We start from the raw sequence: 18162 nt of genomic DNA on the forward strand, positions 1-18162 counted from the left end.
GATTTCTCAGCAGAAACCTTACAGGCTAGAAAGGATTGGAAGCCTCTCTTTAGCCTCCTGAAATAAAACAATTATCAGCCAAGATTTTGTACCCAGAAAAACTAAGCTTCATAAATGAAAGGAAAAAAAAGTCTTTTTCAGACAAACAAATGCTGAGAGAATTCACCACTACCAAGCTTGAACTACAAGAAATGCTTAAAGGAGTTCTAAATCTTAAAACAAAATTCCAAAATACACCAAAATAGAACCTCCTTAAAGCATAAATCTCACAGGGCCTATAAAACAGTAATATAATGAAAAACTAACAAATAAGGTATTCAGGCAAAAACTAGCATGAAGAATAGAATTGATATGTTGAATGTAAATGGCCTAAATGCTCCACCTAAAAGATTACAGAATATCAGAATGGGTAAGAATTCATCAACCAAGTATCTGCTGTCTTCAAGAGACTCACCTAAGTATAAGGACTCACATAAACTTAAGGTAAAGGGGTGGAAAAAGATATTCCATGCAAAGGGACACCAAAAGCAAGCGGGAGTAGCTATTCCTACATGAGACATAACAAACTTTAAAGAATGGTTTAAAAAGACAAAAAGGGACATTATATAATGATAAAAGGACTAGTCCAACAGGAAAATACCACAATCCTATATATATATATGCATGTAACACTAGAGCTCTCAAATTTGTAAAATAATAACTACTAGACCTAAGAAATGACACAGATGGCAACGCATTAACAGTAGGGGGCTTCAATACTCTGCTGACAGCACTAAATAGGTCATCAAGACAGAAAGTCAACAATGAAATGACGGACTTAAACTATACCCTAGAACAAATGGACCTATCAGATACTTACAGAACATTCTACCCGACATCTGCAGAATCTACATTCTTTTCATGAGCACACGAACATCCTCCAAGACAGACCATACGATAGGCCACAAAACAAGTCTCAACAAATTTAAGAAAACTGAAATTATAACATGTACTCTCTCAGACCACAGTGGAATAAAATTGGAAATCAACTCCAAAAGGAACCCTCAAAACTACGCAAATACATGGAAATTAAATAATCTGCTCCTGAATGATTGTTGGGTCAACAATGAAATTAAGATGGAAATCTAAAAATTCTTTGAACTGAATGATAACAGAGACACAACCTATCAAAACTTTTTGGATACAGCACTAGTGGTGCTAAGAGGAAAGTTCATGGCATTAAATGCCTACATCAAAAAAGTCTGAAAGAGCACAAATAGATAACTAAGGTCACACCTCAAGGAACTACAGAAACAAGAACAAACCAAACCCAAACCCAGCAGAAGAAAAGAAATAACCAAGATCAGAGCAGAACTAAATGAAATTGAAACAAGAAAAAAAATGGAAAAGAAAAAGAAAAGAAAAAACTGGCTCTTTGAAAAGACAAATAAAATCACTAGACCATTAGCAGGATCAACCAAGAAAAGAAATGAGAAGATAAAACTAAGCTGAATTAGAAATAAAATGGGAGCTATTACAACTAATACCACATAAATAAAAAGATCATGCAAAGATACTATGAAGAATTTTATGTGCACAAACTAGAAAACCTAGAGGAGATGGATAAATCCCTGGAAATATACTATACAACCCTCCGAGAGTAAACCAGGAATAAATGGAAACTCTGAACATAACAATAACAAGCAGCAATACTCAAATGGTAACAAAAAAAAACTGCCAACAAAAAAAAAAGTGCAGGACCAGGTGGATTCACAGCTGAATTCTATTAGACATTCAAAGAACTGGTACCAATCCTAATCACACTATTCCAAAAGATAGAGAAAGAGAGAATCCTCCCTAAATCATTCTATGAGGCCAGTATCACTCTAATACCAAAACTAGGAAAGGATATAACAACAACAACAACAACAAAAACTACAGACCAATATCCCTGAAGAACAGATGTAAAAATCCTCAACAAAATACTAGCTAACTGAATCCAAGAGAGGATCAAAAAGATAATACACCATGATAAAGTGGGTTTCATACCAGAAATGCAGGGGTGGTTTAACATACCCAAGTCAATAAATGTAATACACAACATAAACATAAAAACAAAAGTCACACAATCATCTCAATAGGCACAGAAAAAACATTTGACAAAATCCAGCACTGCTTTATGATTAAAACCCTCAGGAAATGGAAGGGACATACCTTATAAAACCCATCTATGGCAAACCCGCAGCAAACATTACGCTGAACAAAAGTTGAAAGTATTCCCCCGAGAACTGGAACAAGACAAGGACACCTCCTTTCACCATTTCTTTTCACATAGTACTGGAAGTCCTAACTAGAACAATCAGATAAGAGAATGAAATAAAGGGCATTCAGACTGGTAAACAGGAAGTCAAACTGTCACTGTTCACCAATGATATGACTGTATACCTAGAAAACCCTAAAGACTCATCCAAAAAGCTCTGAGATGTGCTAAATGAATTCAGTAAAGTTTCAGGATACAAAGTCAATGTATACAAATCAATAGCACTGCTATACACCAATAGCAACCAAACTGAGAATCCAAATCAAGAATTCATCCCCTTTTACAATAGCTGCAAAAAAATAAATAAATAAAATACTCAGGGATACACCTAACCAAGGAGGTGAAAAATCTCTACGAGAAAAACTACAAAACACTGCCAAAAGAAATCACTGATGACACACACAAATGGAGACACATCCCATGCTCATGGGTGGAATCAATATTGTGAAAATGACCATACTGCCAAAAGCAATCCACAGATTCAATGCAATTCCCATCAAAACACGATGATCATTTCTCACAGAACTAGGAAAAAAAATCCTAAAATTCAGATGGAACCACAAAAGAGCCTACATAGTCAAAGCAAGACTAAGCAAAATGAACAAATCCGGAGGTACCACATTACCCAAATTCAAACTACACTAAAAGGCCACAGTCACCAAAACATCATAGTACTGGTATAAAAACAGGCACACAGACCAACGGAACAGAACAGAGAACCCAGAAGTAAAGCCAAATACAGCAAACTGATCTTTGACAAAGCAAATAAAAACATAAAGTGGGGAAAGGACACCCTATTCAACAAAATGGTGGTGGGATAATTGGCAAGTCACATGCAGAAGAATGAAACTGGATCCTCATCTCTCACCTTATACAAACATCAACTCGAAATGAATCAAAGACTAAAATCTAAGACCTGACGCCACCAAAATTCCAGATGATAACATTGGAAAAATTCTTCTAGACATTGGCTTAGGCAAAGACTTCATGACCAAGAACCCAAAAGCAAATGAAACAAAAACAAAGATAAATAGATGAGACTTAATTAAACTAAAAATCTTCTGCAGAGTATATAAACAACCCACAGAGTGAGACAAAATCTTCACAAACTATGCATCAGACAAAGGACTGACATCCAGAATCTACGAGGAACCCAAATAAATCAGCAAGACAAAACAACAACAACAACAAATAATTCCACCACAAAGTGTGCTAAGGGCATAAACAGTTATCAAAGGAAGATATACAAATGGCCAACAAACATGAAAAAATGCTCAACATCACTAAATATCAGGGAAATGCACATGAAAACCACAGTGTGATACCTCCTTACTTCTGCAAGAATGGCCATAATTTAAAAATAAAAAAATAACAGATGTTGGCATTGATGTGGTAAAAAGGAAAAACTGGTGAGAACATAAACTAGTACAACCACTATGGAAAACAGTGTGGACATTCCTTAAAGAATTAAAAGTAGATCTACCTTTTGATCCAACAATCCCACTACTGGGTATCCACTCAGAAGAAAATAAGTCATTATAAGACACTTGCCCACACATGTTTATAGCAGCACAATTCGCAACGGCAAAAACTGGAAGCAGCCCAAATGCCCATCTATCAATGAGTGGATAAAGAAAATGTGGTATACCAAGCAATAATACTCAGCCATAAAATGGAACAAAATAATGGCATTCACAGCAACCTGGATGGAGTTGAAGACCATTATTCTAAGTGAAATAACTCAGGAACGGAAAACCAAACATTGTATGTTTGTACAATGTGGGGAGCTAAACTATGAGGACACAAAGGCGTGAGAATGATACAATGGACTTTGGGGACTCGGCAGGGGGATGATGGGAAGAAGGTGAGGGATAAAAGACTACACATTGTGCACAGTGTACAATGCTCAGGTGATGCTGCACCAAAATCTCAGAAATCACCACTAAAGAACTTATCTATATAATCAAACACCACCTCTTCCCCAAAAAGCTATTGAAATAAAAAAGAAAAGAAGAAACATCTAATAACAGTAATCTAAGTTTTGCCTTAGGTAACTAGAGAAAGAAGAGCATATTAAATCCAAAGTAAAGAGAAGAAGAAAATACTAAAAACTAGAGTAGAAATCAACAAAACTGAAAAAAGAAAATTACCAAAACCATAAGTTAATTGCTTGAAAATATCAATAAAACTGAGAAGCTTCTAGCCAGACTAACTTAAAAAAAAGAGAGAAATACACAAATTACTAACATTAGATATCAATGAGGACCATCACTACAGATCACATGGACATTAAAAGGATAATAACAAATATTAGGAACAACTCTATCCCTGCAAATTTGTAACACAGATGAAACTGGCCAATTTTTAAGAAGCTACATCCACCAAAACTCACGAAGAAACAAATATAGGCCTTTAAGAAACCTAATTAACAGTTAATAGCTTGGCAAAACAGACACCAATAAGCCCAGATGTACTCACTGGTAAATTTTATCAAGCATTTAAGAAAGAAATTATAGCAAGCCTCTACATCTCTTCCAGAAGACAGATACAGAGAGAAGTGCCTAACTTCTGGGAGGCCAACATTTTCCTAAGACCAAAACCAGACAAAGACATTCTAAGACAAAAAAAAAAAAAAAAAAAAAAAAAAAAAAACCACTACAGACAAGTATCTCTCATGAACACATATGCAAAAATCCTCAAGTATTGGCAACTATAATCCAACAACATATAAAAACAATTATACACCGCTACCAAGTGAGATTTATCCCAGGTATGCAAGGCTGGTTCAACATTTGAAAATCAACTAATGTAATCCATCACATAAACAGGCTAAAGAAGAATACAAATCACACAATTTCACCAATAAATGCAGAAAAGTATTTAAGAAAATCCATCACCCATTCATAAAAAACTCTCAGCAAACCAGAAATAAAGAGAACTTCCATAACTTGAGAAAGAGCATCTACAAAAAACCTACAGCTAACATCATACTTAATGGTGACTGAAACTCTCCCGCCTGGATCAAAAACAAAGCAATGATGTTCCATAATCAATTATTTTCAAAACAGTGCCAGAATTCCTAGCTAAAACAATAAGAAAAGGAAACACAATGAAAGGAATAAAACTTTATTTGCAGATGACAGGACTGTCTATGTAGAAAATCAAAAGAACTGACAAAAAACTCCCGGCACTAATAAATGATTTAAAGCAATGCTGCAGAATATAAGGTTAATACACAAAAGCTAATCAGTTTCCTACATACCAGCAATGAGCAAGAGAAATCTTGTTTGGTTTTATTATTTTTTTTTTTAGAGACAAAGTCTCACTCTGTCATCCAGGCTGGAGTGCAGTGGTACAATCATGCCTCATTACATCCTCAATGTACTGGGCTCAAGCGATCCTCTTGCCTCAGCCTCCTAAGTAGCTGAGACCACAGGCATGCACCAACATACATGGTTAATTTTTAAATTTTTTATAGAGATGAGATCTCACTATGTTGCCCCGATATCAATCTCCTAGCCTCAGTCGCCAAGCAATTCTACCTCAGCCTCCCAGAGTGCTGGGATTACAGGCATGAGCCAACACACAACAAGGGGAATTTGAAATTAAAAATATATTAATGTTTATAGTAGCAATAAAAAACCAAACTACACAGATAGCGATATATCTAACAAAATACACATAATAGCTATAAAAAGAAAACTACAAAACTCTGGTGAAAGATGTCAAAGATCTAAATAAATGGAGAAATGTTGCATGTTCATGAATAAGAAAGCAATATTGTCAAGATGCCAGTTCTTCCAAACTTGATTTACAGATTCAATACAATTCCAATAAAAATCCCAGCAAGTTATTTTGTTGATACTGATAAGGTGATTCTAAAGTGTTATGGAGAAGCAAAAGACCCAGAAAAACCAAAACAACACTGAAAGAAAAAAAAAACAAAGTTGGAAGGCTGACACTACTAGACTTCAAGACTTATAATAAAACCATACTAGGCTGGGTGCAGAGTGGCTCACGCCTGTAATCCCAGCACTTTGGGAGGCCGAGGCGGGCAGATCAAAAGGTCAGGAGATTGAGACCATCCTGGCTAAGACAGTGAAACACCATCTCTACTAAAAATACAAAAAATTAGCCAGGTGTGGTGGTGGGCGCCTGTAGTTCCAGCTACTTGGGAGGCTGAGGCAGGAGAATGGCGTGAACCCGGGAGGCAGAGCTTGCAGTGAGTTGAGATTGCGCCACTGCACTCCAGCCTGGGCGACAGAACGAGACTCTGTCTCAAAAAAAAAAAAAAAAGAAAAAAACCAAAAAAGACACACTGATAAAGCGCTGTAAACCAAAATATACAAAGTATTCATAAAACTCAACAGTAAGAAAATGAACAACCTAATTAAAAAACAGGCAAAGGATTTGAACAGACATCTTACCAAAGAACACAGATATACAGATGGTAAATAGCATATAAAAATGCTCAACATCATATGTCATTAGGGAATTCCAAATTAAAACAATGAAATGCTACTACATAACATATTAGAATGGCCAAAATCCAAAAACACTGACAACAAATGCTGGCAAGGATGTAGAGCAACAGGAACTCTCATTCACTGCTGCTGGGAATGCAAAATGGCACAGTCACTTTCAAAGGCAGTTTGGCAGTTTCTTACAAAACTAAAAACACTTTTACCATGCAATCCTGTAATCATGCTCCTTGGTGTTTACCCAAATGAGCTGAAAACTTATGTCCACACAGAAACCTGTGTACAAATGTTTACAGCAACTTTATTCATAATTGCCAAAACCTGGAAGCAACTGAGATGTCTTTCAGTAGATGAATGAATAAAATGTGGTACATCCAGACAATGAATATTTTTCAGTGCTAAAGTGAAATGAACTCTCAGCCATAAAAAGACATGTAGGAAATGTAAATGCATATTACTAAGTGAATGGAGATATACTGTATGACTCCAACTATGTGATATCTTAGAAAAGGCAAAACTATGGAGACAGTAAAAAGATCAGCGGTTGCCAGGGGTTAGGGCAAAGGGAAAGATGAATAGGAGGGGCACAGAGGATTTTTATAATACTATTCTGTATGATACTATACTGGTGATACATGTCATTTTACATTTTTCTAAACTTACAGAAAATACACCTCCAAGAGTAAACCCTAATGTAAACTATAAACTTTGATAATGATGTATCAATGTAGGTTCATCAATGATAACCAATGTACCACTGTGGTGTGGGACGTCAACAGTGGGGGATGTCGCATGTGTGTCAGAACATGGAGCATATGGGAACTCTATTATTTCCTGTTCAATTTTGCTGTGAATGCAAAACTTGTCTGAAAAATAAAAAGTTATTGATTTTTTGAAAAATAATCATCTTCCATCTAAGCAGTGTTACTCAAAAAAAAAAGTGTCAACTACCAACCACACAAATGCCTTCAGAGCTTCAAAAAGTTAATGCGGGGAATTAGATTTCAAAATGCAGTTCCTCATATATTCATGAAGTGATTTCTTTCAACTTCTTAAACATATTTTTAGGCCAGTAAAATGTCTGATCTTTTATATACATCTCCACTTATAAAATTAAAACTCTAACACATAACTTGCAAATCATCTAAAACTACATTAAATTCGCTGAGTAAAACTATAAAACTAGTAAATATTTTGTATTTTCAGCAGATATAAAACAAGAACTTTAAATGTAAAGTACTTTCATATGTAAAAATATAGCCTTGATTGGCCAGGCACGGTGGCTTACACCTGTAATCCCAGCACTCTGGGAGGCCGAGGCGGGTGGATCACGAGGTCAGGAGTTCAAGACCATGTTGGCCAACATGGTAAAACCCTGTCTCTACTAAAAATACAAAAATTAGCTGGGCATGGTGGCGTGTGTCTGTAATCCCAGATACTCAGGAGGCTGAGGCAGGAGAATCACATGAACCTGGGAGTTGGAGGTTAACGTGAGCCGAGATTGCGCCACTGCACTCCAGTCTGGCGACAGAGTGAAATTCCATCTCAATAAATAAATAAATAAATAAAATAGAGCCTTGATCAACCGATTTCCAAACAGACTGAATAAATAACCAGAGTATTTTTAAAGTTCAGAAACTGTGTAAAGGAATAAATCAAAATCTCTTCCTTATATACTCCTGCCGAAATTTTAATTTGCTAATTCTTAATCTTAGGAATTATTGCTACCAGCTGGGCACAATGGCTCATGCCTGTAATTGCAGCACTCTGGGAGGCAGAGGTAGGTGGATCACTTGAGCTGGTTCGTGACCACCTGGGCAATACAGCAAAACGCTGTCTCTACAAAAAGTAGAAAATTAGCCAGGTGAGGCAGAAGGATCACTTGAGCCTGGGAGGTGGAGCCTGTAGTGTACTCCAGCCTGGGTGACAGAGAGAGACCCGGTCTCCAAAAAAAAAAGAGCAAGCATTACTACTTACTACCAATTACTACTATACAAGCATGACAAAAATCAACAATTCTTGATAAGGCTGAGGAAGCAGAATGAGAAAAAAATATCCCAATGTATGCAATGTATGTAGGATCAGATTTCTATGAAAAGAATTTGTTCCTCTTTCACTCGTTTATTCACTAGTTATTTACTGACCACTCACATGGTGCTAAGCACTGTAGTAAGCACCAGAGGTGCGATACAGAAATGATAAACAATAAACCAGACTTCTTAGAATTTGTTTCTAGTGAGGAAAACAAATACTTTTTAAAGTAAACAAACACAAATAAAATGATAGTTTCATACTCTGAAGAAATAAGGATCTACTTCGCATAGGGTCAGAAACAGCCTTTCTAAGGAGGTGGTATCTAAATCAAGTCCTAAAGACTGAGAAGCTACCAGATGTGGCAACGGTGTGAACAGAGTCATGGGATGATCAAAGTTCAAGGCCTTGTTACAGGAAAAAACTTTGGCCTTTTTACAAACTGCCTGAAAACTGGTGTGACCACAGCATGGGAGTGAGGAGGGATTGTCCTGAAATGATACAGAGGAGGCAGGCATACCCAGATTGTGTAGGACCCTCATAGACCCTGGTAAGCAGTTTGGGTTTAGTTCTACATGCAGTGGGAATCTATTCAAGAGTTTTAACCACGATAGTAACAAGATTTGATTTACATTTTACACCATTCTGGCAGTTCATAAGGTTATAATAGACTATAGGATGCAAACATCAGCCCAAACAAGAGATCATGCTGGAGCTAGCTTGGTAACAATAAAAATGGAAAAGAAATGGACAAATTTTAGAAATAATTGCCGTTCTAAGAACAGTCTTTGCTCATGTCCTTGGAAGTCCCTTTGTTATGGGATTATCTGAAAAACAACGGAGGCTATCAATTATCTTTTTAAATGGATGAAGTTCAATGAAAAGACGGAGGGGAAAAAAAAAGACCTGATTTAAATTTCAGCCTGGACCTACCCTAAATACAGAAATGTATGCAAGTTACTCAACATCAATGAACAGCACTTTACTCATCTATGAAACGGGAATAAATGACAGCTACCTTTCACAGAAGCATTATGAGGTTTAAATAAAAGTCCTGGCAATCTGCGTATATATTTTGTTCATATACATATGTTCTATAAACGTTAATATTTACTCCCACTCCTGTAGTTAACAGCATTTTCTAATGCCCTGAATGGAAAAGGAGTTATTTAATACCAGGGAATGCATTTTTGATGATGGAATTTCAAGCAAGAGAACATTAGAACACAGGAGATATTTTGAGGCAAGGAAGTATTCCCCTAAACCAAGTGATTACCCCACCTACCATGACATAAGAGCATTCAGGCTACTGTATATATTTTAAAAATACTTGATCTTCAGAAAAATCAAACTATTAAATATTGATTAATTATGCTTAAAATACAAAGGTTAGTTAATACACTTTTTACTTAAATAGGAACCATTAACATCAACTACTATAAAGCTGACAGTGAAACATTAAAATCCTAAGTATTTTACTAAGCAACCATTATTCTTATACCAAAAAAACTAGATTTACAGAAGGAAAAGATCAAAACAAGACTTTTATTACAGCACATGTAGAAAAAAATGACCACCACAGCTGGGCTTAAATTTGCCGCTTTAAAATGAACATTAAAAGCTGATGCTTATTTGCTAAAGAATAAAGCAATAAAAGATAGAATACTTTTAGGACCTAGTAACACTGATGTTAAACTCATAAAACATTTTATTCTGTGTAGTGGGGCTCAGTATAATTAGTGTCAGGGTTTATCTAATTTTGGCCTTTTAAAATTATTAAATTTCATATCTACTATGACATATTCCTGAGATTACGAGAATTTTTATTAATTTCCATGAATTTCAACCTAAATACATTAACTTTCTTGAGAAGGTTCCTCATCCACAGCAGCTGGTCTGTTTGTTCTCTAAACAGACACTTTTGTTCATTTACTGAGAGAACAGAATAAAAAGATAAGAGAGGGGATATCTGCAGCACGACATGTAATTCTAATTAATTACTATGAAAGGGAGGGAGTTGCGGGCTCACCACAGCATTACAGCCTTATCATTCAAGACAGCTTAAAGAACATTTTATCCACGGCTAATATTCAGCTAAGACACACCAAGACGGGTAAATGAGATCTGTATAACTAGTATCTGTTCTATTGCTTTGGGTCCATGCTGTATCAGCTGTTTAAATACTTTTACTATCACTAAGATTTCAGTCCCCAGTTGGCCTGGGCGCTCCCGTAGGGGTTCTAGATTTGAAGGTTCCAAATGTAAACTGGAAGAGAGTTTATATTTCTGGGCTCACGATTTAGAAAGAAATAAACACTTTTAAGGGCAGGCATAGACACATTTCAAAGTTTCCAAGATAAGACTGAAAGAAATCAGTATCACTTAACTTACAGAAAGAAAAACGATTACAGTCAATCAATTTGTCACTTTTATAAGCTAACAGAACAAGAGAAGAAAGGGTTAAGATGAAAGACCAAGAATTTTGGTTAAACAAAAAGAATGTCAAGTGATATTATTAAAAAGTAGAAACTGACAGAGACAAAATTTGTAAATAACTTCTGAAACAGATTACATCAGTGTATAATGGTGGTCTTATCTGAAGATTAAGCAATTTCTCAAATTTTGTTATAGACTGAAATAGACACAGAAAAAGGTGGCAGTCAAGAAACTGAAATCCTCACAGTCCCCACTGCTAACATTCAATACCGCTTAGGACAGCCACTTCAGTAATTTGGACCTCAGTTTCCTCATCTGCAAAACTGGAAGGTCTAATTGTACATCTTTTTCTCTCTTAGTTATAAAAAAGTATGATTCTAGTTTAATATGCTTTATGGCTAACACAATATGGCAAGAATACAGGGGTAGGCCATGGGAATATATCAATGATTACATACAATGAGGCAAAGAACAGGTACAAATGCATTATTACAATGCACTTAGTTACTACTTTGATATAACAAATGGTATACCAAGTAGTATGAAATTTTTTAAGAAGCTTGACGAGATAGTTATACCAGGAAACGAACTATCTATCTAGGTCACCAATACTGCACATGAATATACAATCAAGTAACAATTATACATTATAATATTTGGTACCAAAATACCATGCTTGCCTTCTGAAGGTCATTTTAAAAAACAGCACAGATGTTTTTTAATTTTTGTTGATGTTATGTTTTGTACATAAGAATAAGAACATTTGCATTCTCGAAGCATATGGAAATTAATGGTGAGAAAAAGAGACGCTAAAACGTCTTAGGTTGTAGAGGGATTAAGAAATTCATTCCTGACACACCAACGATGTACTCTAGACAAAAAAGATATGATCTTCATCCATCTATTAGTAATAACTTATCATAAATGCACTCAATATTTTCACTTAAAAATTAACTCACCAAATGGAAGCATTTTATGAAATATGGCATGAAACTTAGTAATTAAGAGCTTCCCTACATTCTCAAAGAAGCTGAGGTGACATGCAATAAAACACACATGAACAATGTGTGAATTTGGCCATCTTACTTATTTATATACAAGCTAAAATTAGATTTCCAATCCTATACTCTGACACCTAAAAAGAAACGCACTTAATTCTGGAAGGTTTTCCTTAAGGTGACCACAACTAAAAACTTCAGTATATCACACATGATAAAAGCACTGGACTTTTCTGGATCATTTAGCTTCAGGTACATGATTAATACTTTTTGATTAAAAATATAAATGCCCATATATTACTGTCTCCCAAAGATAGCTGAAAACTTTGTATAGAAGAAAGCTTTCCTCCTAAATACTTTCTTTACAATGACTAATTCACCAGTACGCAAAAAGCTTAAAGAATGTAGAATAAGTGAATAAAAGAACTATACTAAGTGCTTACATGATGGGGGAAATAATCAATGCTACAAAGGACATATTTTAAGTCTCATTAAGAGCAAGTCATGGTCATTACCTTCAAAAAAGTTCTAATATTAAAAGTCAAGAAATAACAACAAAAACATGCACATATTCTATTGTCACACCAAAGAGAAACTTAATGTCTCAGTTAGAAAAAGTGTGCATCTGAAGCAGAGACAACATAAGCTACTATTTTGCTATAATATGTGATCAATAGCTGAATCACTTAACGTAATGATCAATAAATATCTTTCCTTTAGTCTTAATAAAGGTATTTTCACTTAAGGGTATGGATTAAATATCTATAAAACGAATTCTACTAAATAGAAGACTTCAACTCTGAGTACATGCAGAAATGCCAACGTGACTGTGAGAAAGAACGAAAACATCTTGATTACCACAGTCATTGTTATTTACTCATAAGTGTCAAAAGCCTTAGGAACTTTCTAAAAGTGCAAAGAGAAGACATACAAGTTGCAATGCTCAACTCCACATTCCATGTAGTATTGTATGAATACATTTATTTCTGTTTTAAAAGAATACCATTTATTTTCTTACAATAATCATTATTGCACAATCTCATTTCAGTATTATATAAGTATTTTTCTGTGGATTATAATCCTTTAGGCAAATCACGTTATAGAAAGAAATCTAATAATCACTCAACCTAATTTTTAATAATTTTTAACTTCATATGAAATGGAGAATACATTCACAAAATCACCTGACAAGCAATCTGCACGAGGTAGACCAGCTCTTTAGATTCACAGCCATTTTTCATTACTTCATTCTGTTCTTCTGAAAGTGAAAGCTACATCACAGAAAAAAAAGAAGAGAGGGAAAGAAAGTCATTATTAGTGAACAAGAATAAACTAAGAATTCATAATACCTGGAGCATCATCTCCAGGTGAGCATCAGCTTAATGTGAGACATACCTTATATAAGAACTTTATTGCTTAAGGCAGATGAATGAAGGACTTGGTGTTTCAGATAAAATATAGTGTAGCTTACATCTAAGGGTCTTCACTTCCTTAATCTATTTAGTACATACATGAAACTAAGCACTGAGAGATAGTATGACTTAACAGTTTAAACAAGCTCAGACCTTATTACACAGATAAAAAACTGGCTGCTCAGTAACAGGTTGGGTCTATGGACATGTTTAATTTCAGAATCACCATGTAGTGGGGTGAGGAGGAGGTGGGGATGGTTAATGGGTACAAAATAAATAGAAAGAATGAAAAAGACCTAATATGTGATAGCAACAAGGTGACAATAGTTAATAATAACTGTACAGTTTAAAATGACTAAAATAGTATAACTGGATTGTCTGTAACACAAAGGATTCATGCTTGAAGGAAGGATACCCCATTTTCCATGATGCTATTATTACACATTGCATGCCTGCATGAAAACATCTCATATACCTTATAAATATATAAACCTACTCTGTATCCACAAAGATTTGAAATTTAAAATTTCAAAAAAAAATTCACCATATAGGTCTGCAGACTGGATTTTAGTTTTATTTAAACCAGCTACCAACATGTATTTTTCATGATACAGATTTCTGGCTTCTACTGAAAAATCAGAAAATTGGGAAGACTGGACCTACATTCTCACATGGGCAACAGCTAGCTACAGCTGAGAAATGACCATCACCTTTAAATGAGGTATCTATTCCCCAAGAAAGTCTGCCACAGAGCTGACTACCCTCTAGTTTTCTTGCTAGTATCTAGGCTGAGTATTAACTGTCATTCATCATGCTACTTGCTTTGTTATTTTTCTTATTCCCCACTTGCTTTACTCACTTATGTTATACACCTACCCCATCTTTGGATGTCAATTTGCAAACGTGGTCCCAGAGACGGACAACCCTAAGTTCAAATGTGTTTATAATTGGCTATGTAATATTGACCTACCTGCTTAGGCTCTCAACTGGAAATTGAGGATGACACAATATTATGTATTTTCAAGTCTGTGGGTATTAAATGCGATGATGCATGGACAGTGTCCACCCAGGTAACTAATACTTAATAAATGTAATGTACCATTATAATTCATACTATATGAAATACAAGGTTGATGGAGACATATTCTCTATTGAGGAAAGTGGTATCACAAAGTATTTTTTTAAACTTCAGATACTAAGAAGTTGTTCACAAGATAACAATCATTCTCCCAGTAGCCCAAAAAAGCCAGGTTAATGACAAAAGCATAGTTTTAAAAAGAAATCAAATAATTAAGGGTGAAAAGAAACCTACATGAACTAGCTTTCCGAAAGTGACAACACTTTCATGAGACAGAAGAGACTCAAAGATGTGCTGAGACGCCTGGCAGAGATACCAGAGAAAAAAGAGTCTGTGTTAGACGGGGTAAGGAGAAACCAGCCAAACCTTGAGTGACTGCACATAAACTAAAGTGATAAACTCAAATTACAAGGAGCACCCTGTAGCAGAGAGTTGACACTCACCCATCAACTGATTCCCACAGGTACACACCAAGGGCATCGGGTGAGTAAACCAAAGGCTGCAGGGGAGGAAGAGAACTGAGAGAATGAACCTTGAAGTATGGGAAGCCTCCCCAAGCACAAGGCAGCTAACCTCCCTTGACTGGGAGCATGGCAGTGAAACAGAGGGGAAAAGAGAACTGGGAGATACCCCTCTGAAAGCACTCAGGACACTTAACAACTGAAGGATGGAGGTGGCACAGAAGAGCTGGGAGAAACTGCAGGCCTTCACAGCTACCCTCAAAGCTCTTGGGTAGGGCAAGGGGAAGAGTGCTCTCCAGAGGCACAAAGTGCTGGGGGAAAGAACTGGACAGACAAGAGAAGCAGCGACCAGGCTGCAAGCAGAGAAAGAAAACATGTTCTCCCTCAGCTCAGAAGATTTGGGGCTTCATAGCAAAGCACAAGGATATCTTCAGCATCTCACCACTCTTCAATTTTCCTTGTGAAAGAAATCTCAGAACCTTAACTTCAAAATATTTAAAGCAGTGATAAACTCAATCAAAGTAAAGCTGTCATAAAAGACCAGATCTGTATCAAATAGAGATCAGCCTGATGCCCCACCTCACTTCAACAGACTGAAAGAAGAAGAGATAAGCCCTTTCCTGGAGGTCAGTTTACTGACTTTGGTCTCAGCTGTTTTTTCATATATTTCACATGAAAGAATTACAAAACACACAGATAAGCAAGCAAATGTGACACATGGGCACGAGAAGCAAGGGTAAAATAAAGCAGACACAGAATTGGGCCAGATATAAAAATAATAAGAAAGAGAATGTAAATTAAATATAATAGAGATTCTAAAATACAGTTCAATAGGCAAACAATATGCAAAAGCACAGGAGAAAGAGAAGATTCTGGAAAAATGGCAGACTCAGAAGCACCAGGAATCCATCTTTCCACCTAGACAATAACTGCACTGGCAGAATCTGTCTGGTGTGTAACTATTGTAACAACTCTGGTACCTACTGAAGGCCTGCAACTTTCAAGGGAAGGCTTGTATGGGAAACTGTAGTTCATTTTGGTCAACATCAGCACTTAAAAAATAACAGCTCCCTATACCCCCGCCACCCCTATAGCAGGCAGCTGTGCACATACTCCGGGAGCAGCATACACCTACCTTACAAGAGCCAAGATAGACAAAAAGAACACTGCCTCCAAATTTCAGAGATCTATGCTATGACTGCAGATCACTGCTTTGAATTGCAGAGGTGCAAATAGCTATGTGTCCATTACACCTAGCTCCACTGTTTGCAGGCCCATGCTCCTCTGGCTAAAGTGACTTCCAGCAGACATAAAGGGCCAACACCCTCTTCCTTCCCTGTCCCCCTTTATTTTTCTCTTTTTCCTCCTTCGGGAAAATATAATAGACTAGGACATTCAAAAGCAACTGCACCTATAGAGAAAATCAGAAAGTGACCACACATGCTCAGAGAAAGGTACAGGCTTAGGAAAGACCAAAGAAGACATTAAGTTCCAATTCAGACTGATCTTTGGCACAGAGATAGACTACAACAATCAAAAAACCAAAAACAATAAAAACAGCAGTCCCTGGGGAAGAGGAGAATCTGGTTTTCAGAGTTACCACATCATTAGATTCAAATGTCCATTTTTCAAAAAAAAAAAAAAAAATCACAAGGCATATAAAGAAACAAAGTATGAACCTTTCAAAGGTAAAAATTAATCAAAATGAATCACAGTGGCTCATATCTGTAATCCAGTACTTTGGGAGGCTGAGGCAGGAGGATAGCTTGAGGCCAGGAGTTCAAGACCAGCTTGGGTAACATAGAACACCATCTCTACAAATTTTTTTAATAAAAATAGAAATTAAAAACTGTTTCTGAAAAAGATCTGATAGTAGGTTTACAAGACAAACGACTATCTTAAAGATGTTCAAAGACCTAAAGGAAGTTGTGGAAAAAGTCAAGAAAACATTATATAAACAAAATAGAAGTATCAATAAAGAGGTAAAAAGCCTAGAAACCAAAATCAAATTTTGTAGCTGAAAAGTATAAAAACTGAAATGAAAAATTCACTAGAGGGATTCAAAGGCAGATTTGAGCAGGCAGAAAAGAGAGTTAGTTAACTTAAAGATAAGACAATAGAAATGATTGAATCTGAGTAACAGGAAGAAAAAATGATTGAAGATAAGTAATAAGAGCCTAAGGGACCCATGGGACACCCTCAAGCAAACCAACATACATATGTAGGAGTACCAGAATAAAAAAAGAGAGAGAAAGGGGCAAAGAGATTATTTGAAAAGATAATGGCCCCAAACTTCCCAAAATTGATAAAAGACATGAATATAAACCTCCAAGAAGCTCAATGAATTCTAAGTAAGATAAACTCAGAGAGACCCACACTAAGATACCTGATAACCAAATGTTCAAAATACAAAGATAAGGAGGCAAGCTTGAAAGAGTCAATATAGGAGTGACTCAACACCTGCAAGGGATCATCAATAAGATTAGGAGATTTCCCATTAGAAACTTTAAAGGTCAAAAAACAGCAGGTCAATATATTCAAAGTGCTAAGAGAACTGGCAACAACTAATTCCATAACCAGCAAAACTGTCCTTAAAAAGTAAGGGAGATGCTCCCAGATTTTAAAAAGCCCAACTTCAGATATTCCCAGATAAAGAAGAGCTGAGGGAGTCAATTACCACTAGACCTGCCACACAGAAATTCTCAAGGAAGTCCTGCAGGGTAAAATAAATTAAAACACACACACACAAACACTACTAACTCAAAGCCATATGAAGAAGAAAGAACTCAATAAAGGTAAATATATGGACAATTATAAAAGCCTGTATTACTGTACAATGATATGTAACTCTACTTTTTATCTAAATGATTTCAGAGACTAATTCTTAAAAGAAAATTATTAGTCTAAAGGCTAGCATTACTATTATTATTTATTATTATTATTATTATTATTATTTTGAGATGGAG

The 18162-nt window shown here is 35.9% G+C and overlaps 1 protein-coding gene across 11 annotated transcripts in view; it reads right to left on the reverse strand.

Annotated features, from left to right (window-relative positions):
* ARHGAP32 (Rho GTPase activating protein 32) overlaps positions 1-18162 on the reverse strand; it is a 307961-nt gene that overhangs the window by 119064 nt on the left and 170735 nt on the right. For all 11 annotated transcript variants that reach the window (XM_077964660.1, XM_077964657.1, XM_077964658.1 and 8 more), the window contains one exon: positions 13430-13516. In XM_077964660.1, coding sequence (XP_077820786.1) covers positions 13430-13516 — 87 coding nt within the window. The remainder of the gene's footprint in view (positions 1-13429; positions 13517-18162) is intronic.

The sequence above is a fragment of the Macaca mulatta genome, chromosome 14, assembly GCF_049350105.2.
Source record: "Macaca mulatta isolate MMU2019108-1 chromosome 14, T2T-MMU8v2.0, whole genome shotgun sequence".
Lineage (NCBI taxonomy): Eukaryota > Metazoa > Chordata > Mammalia > Primates > Cercopithecidae > Macaca > Macaca mulatta.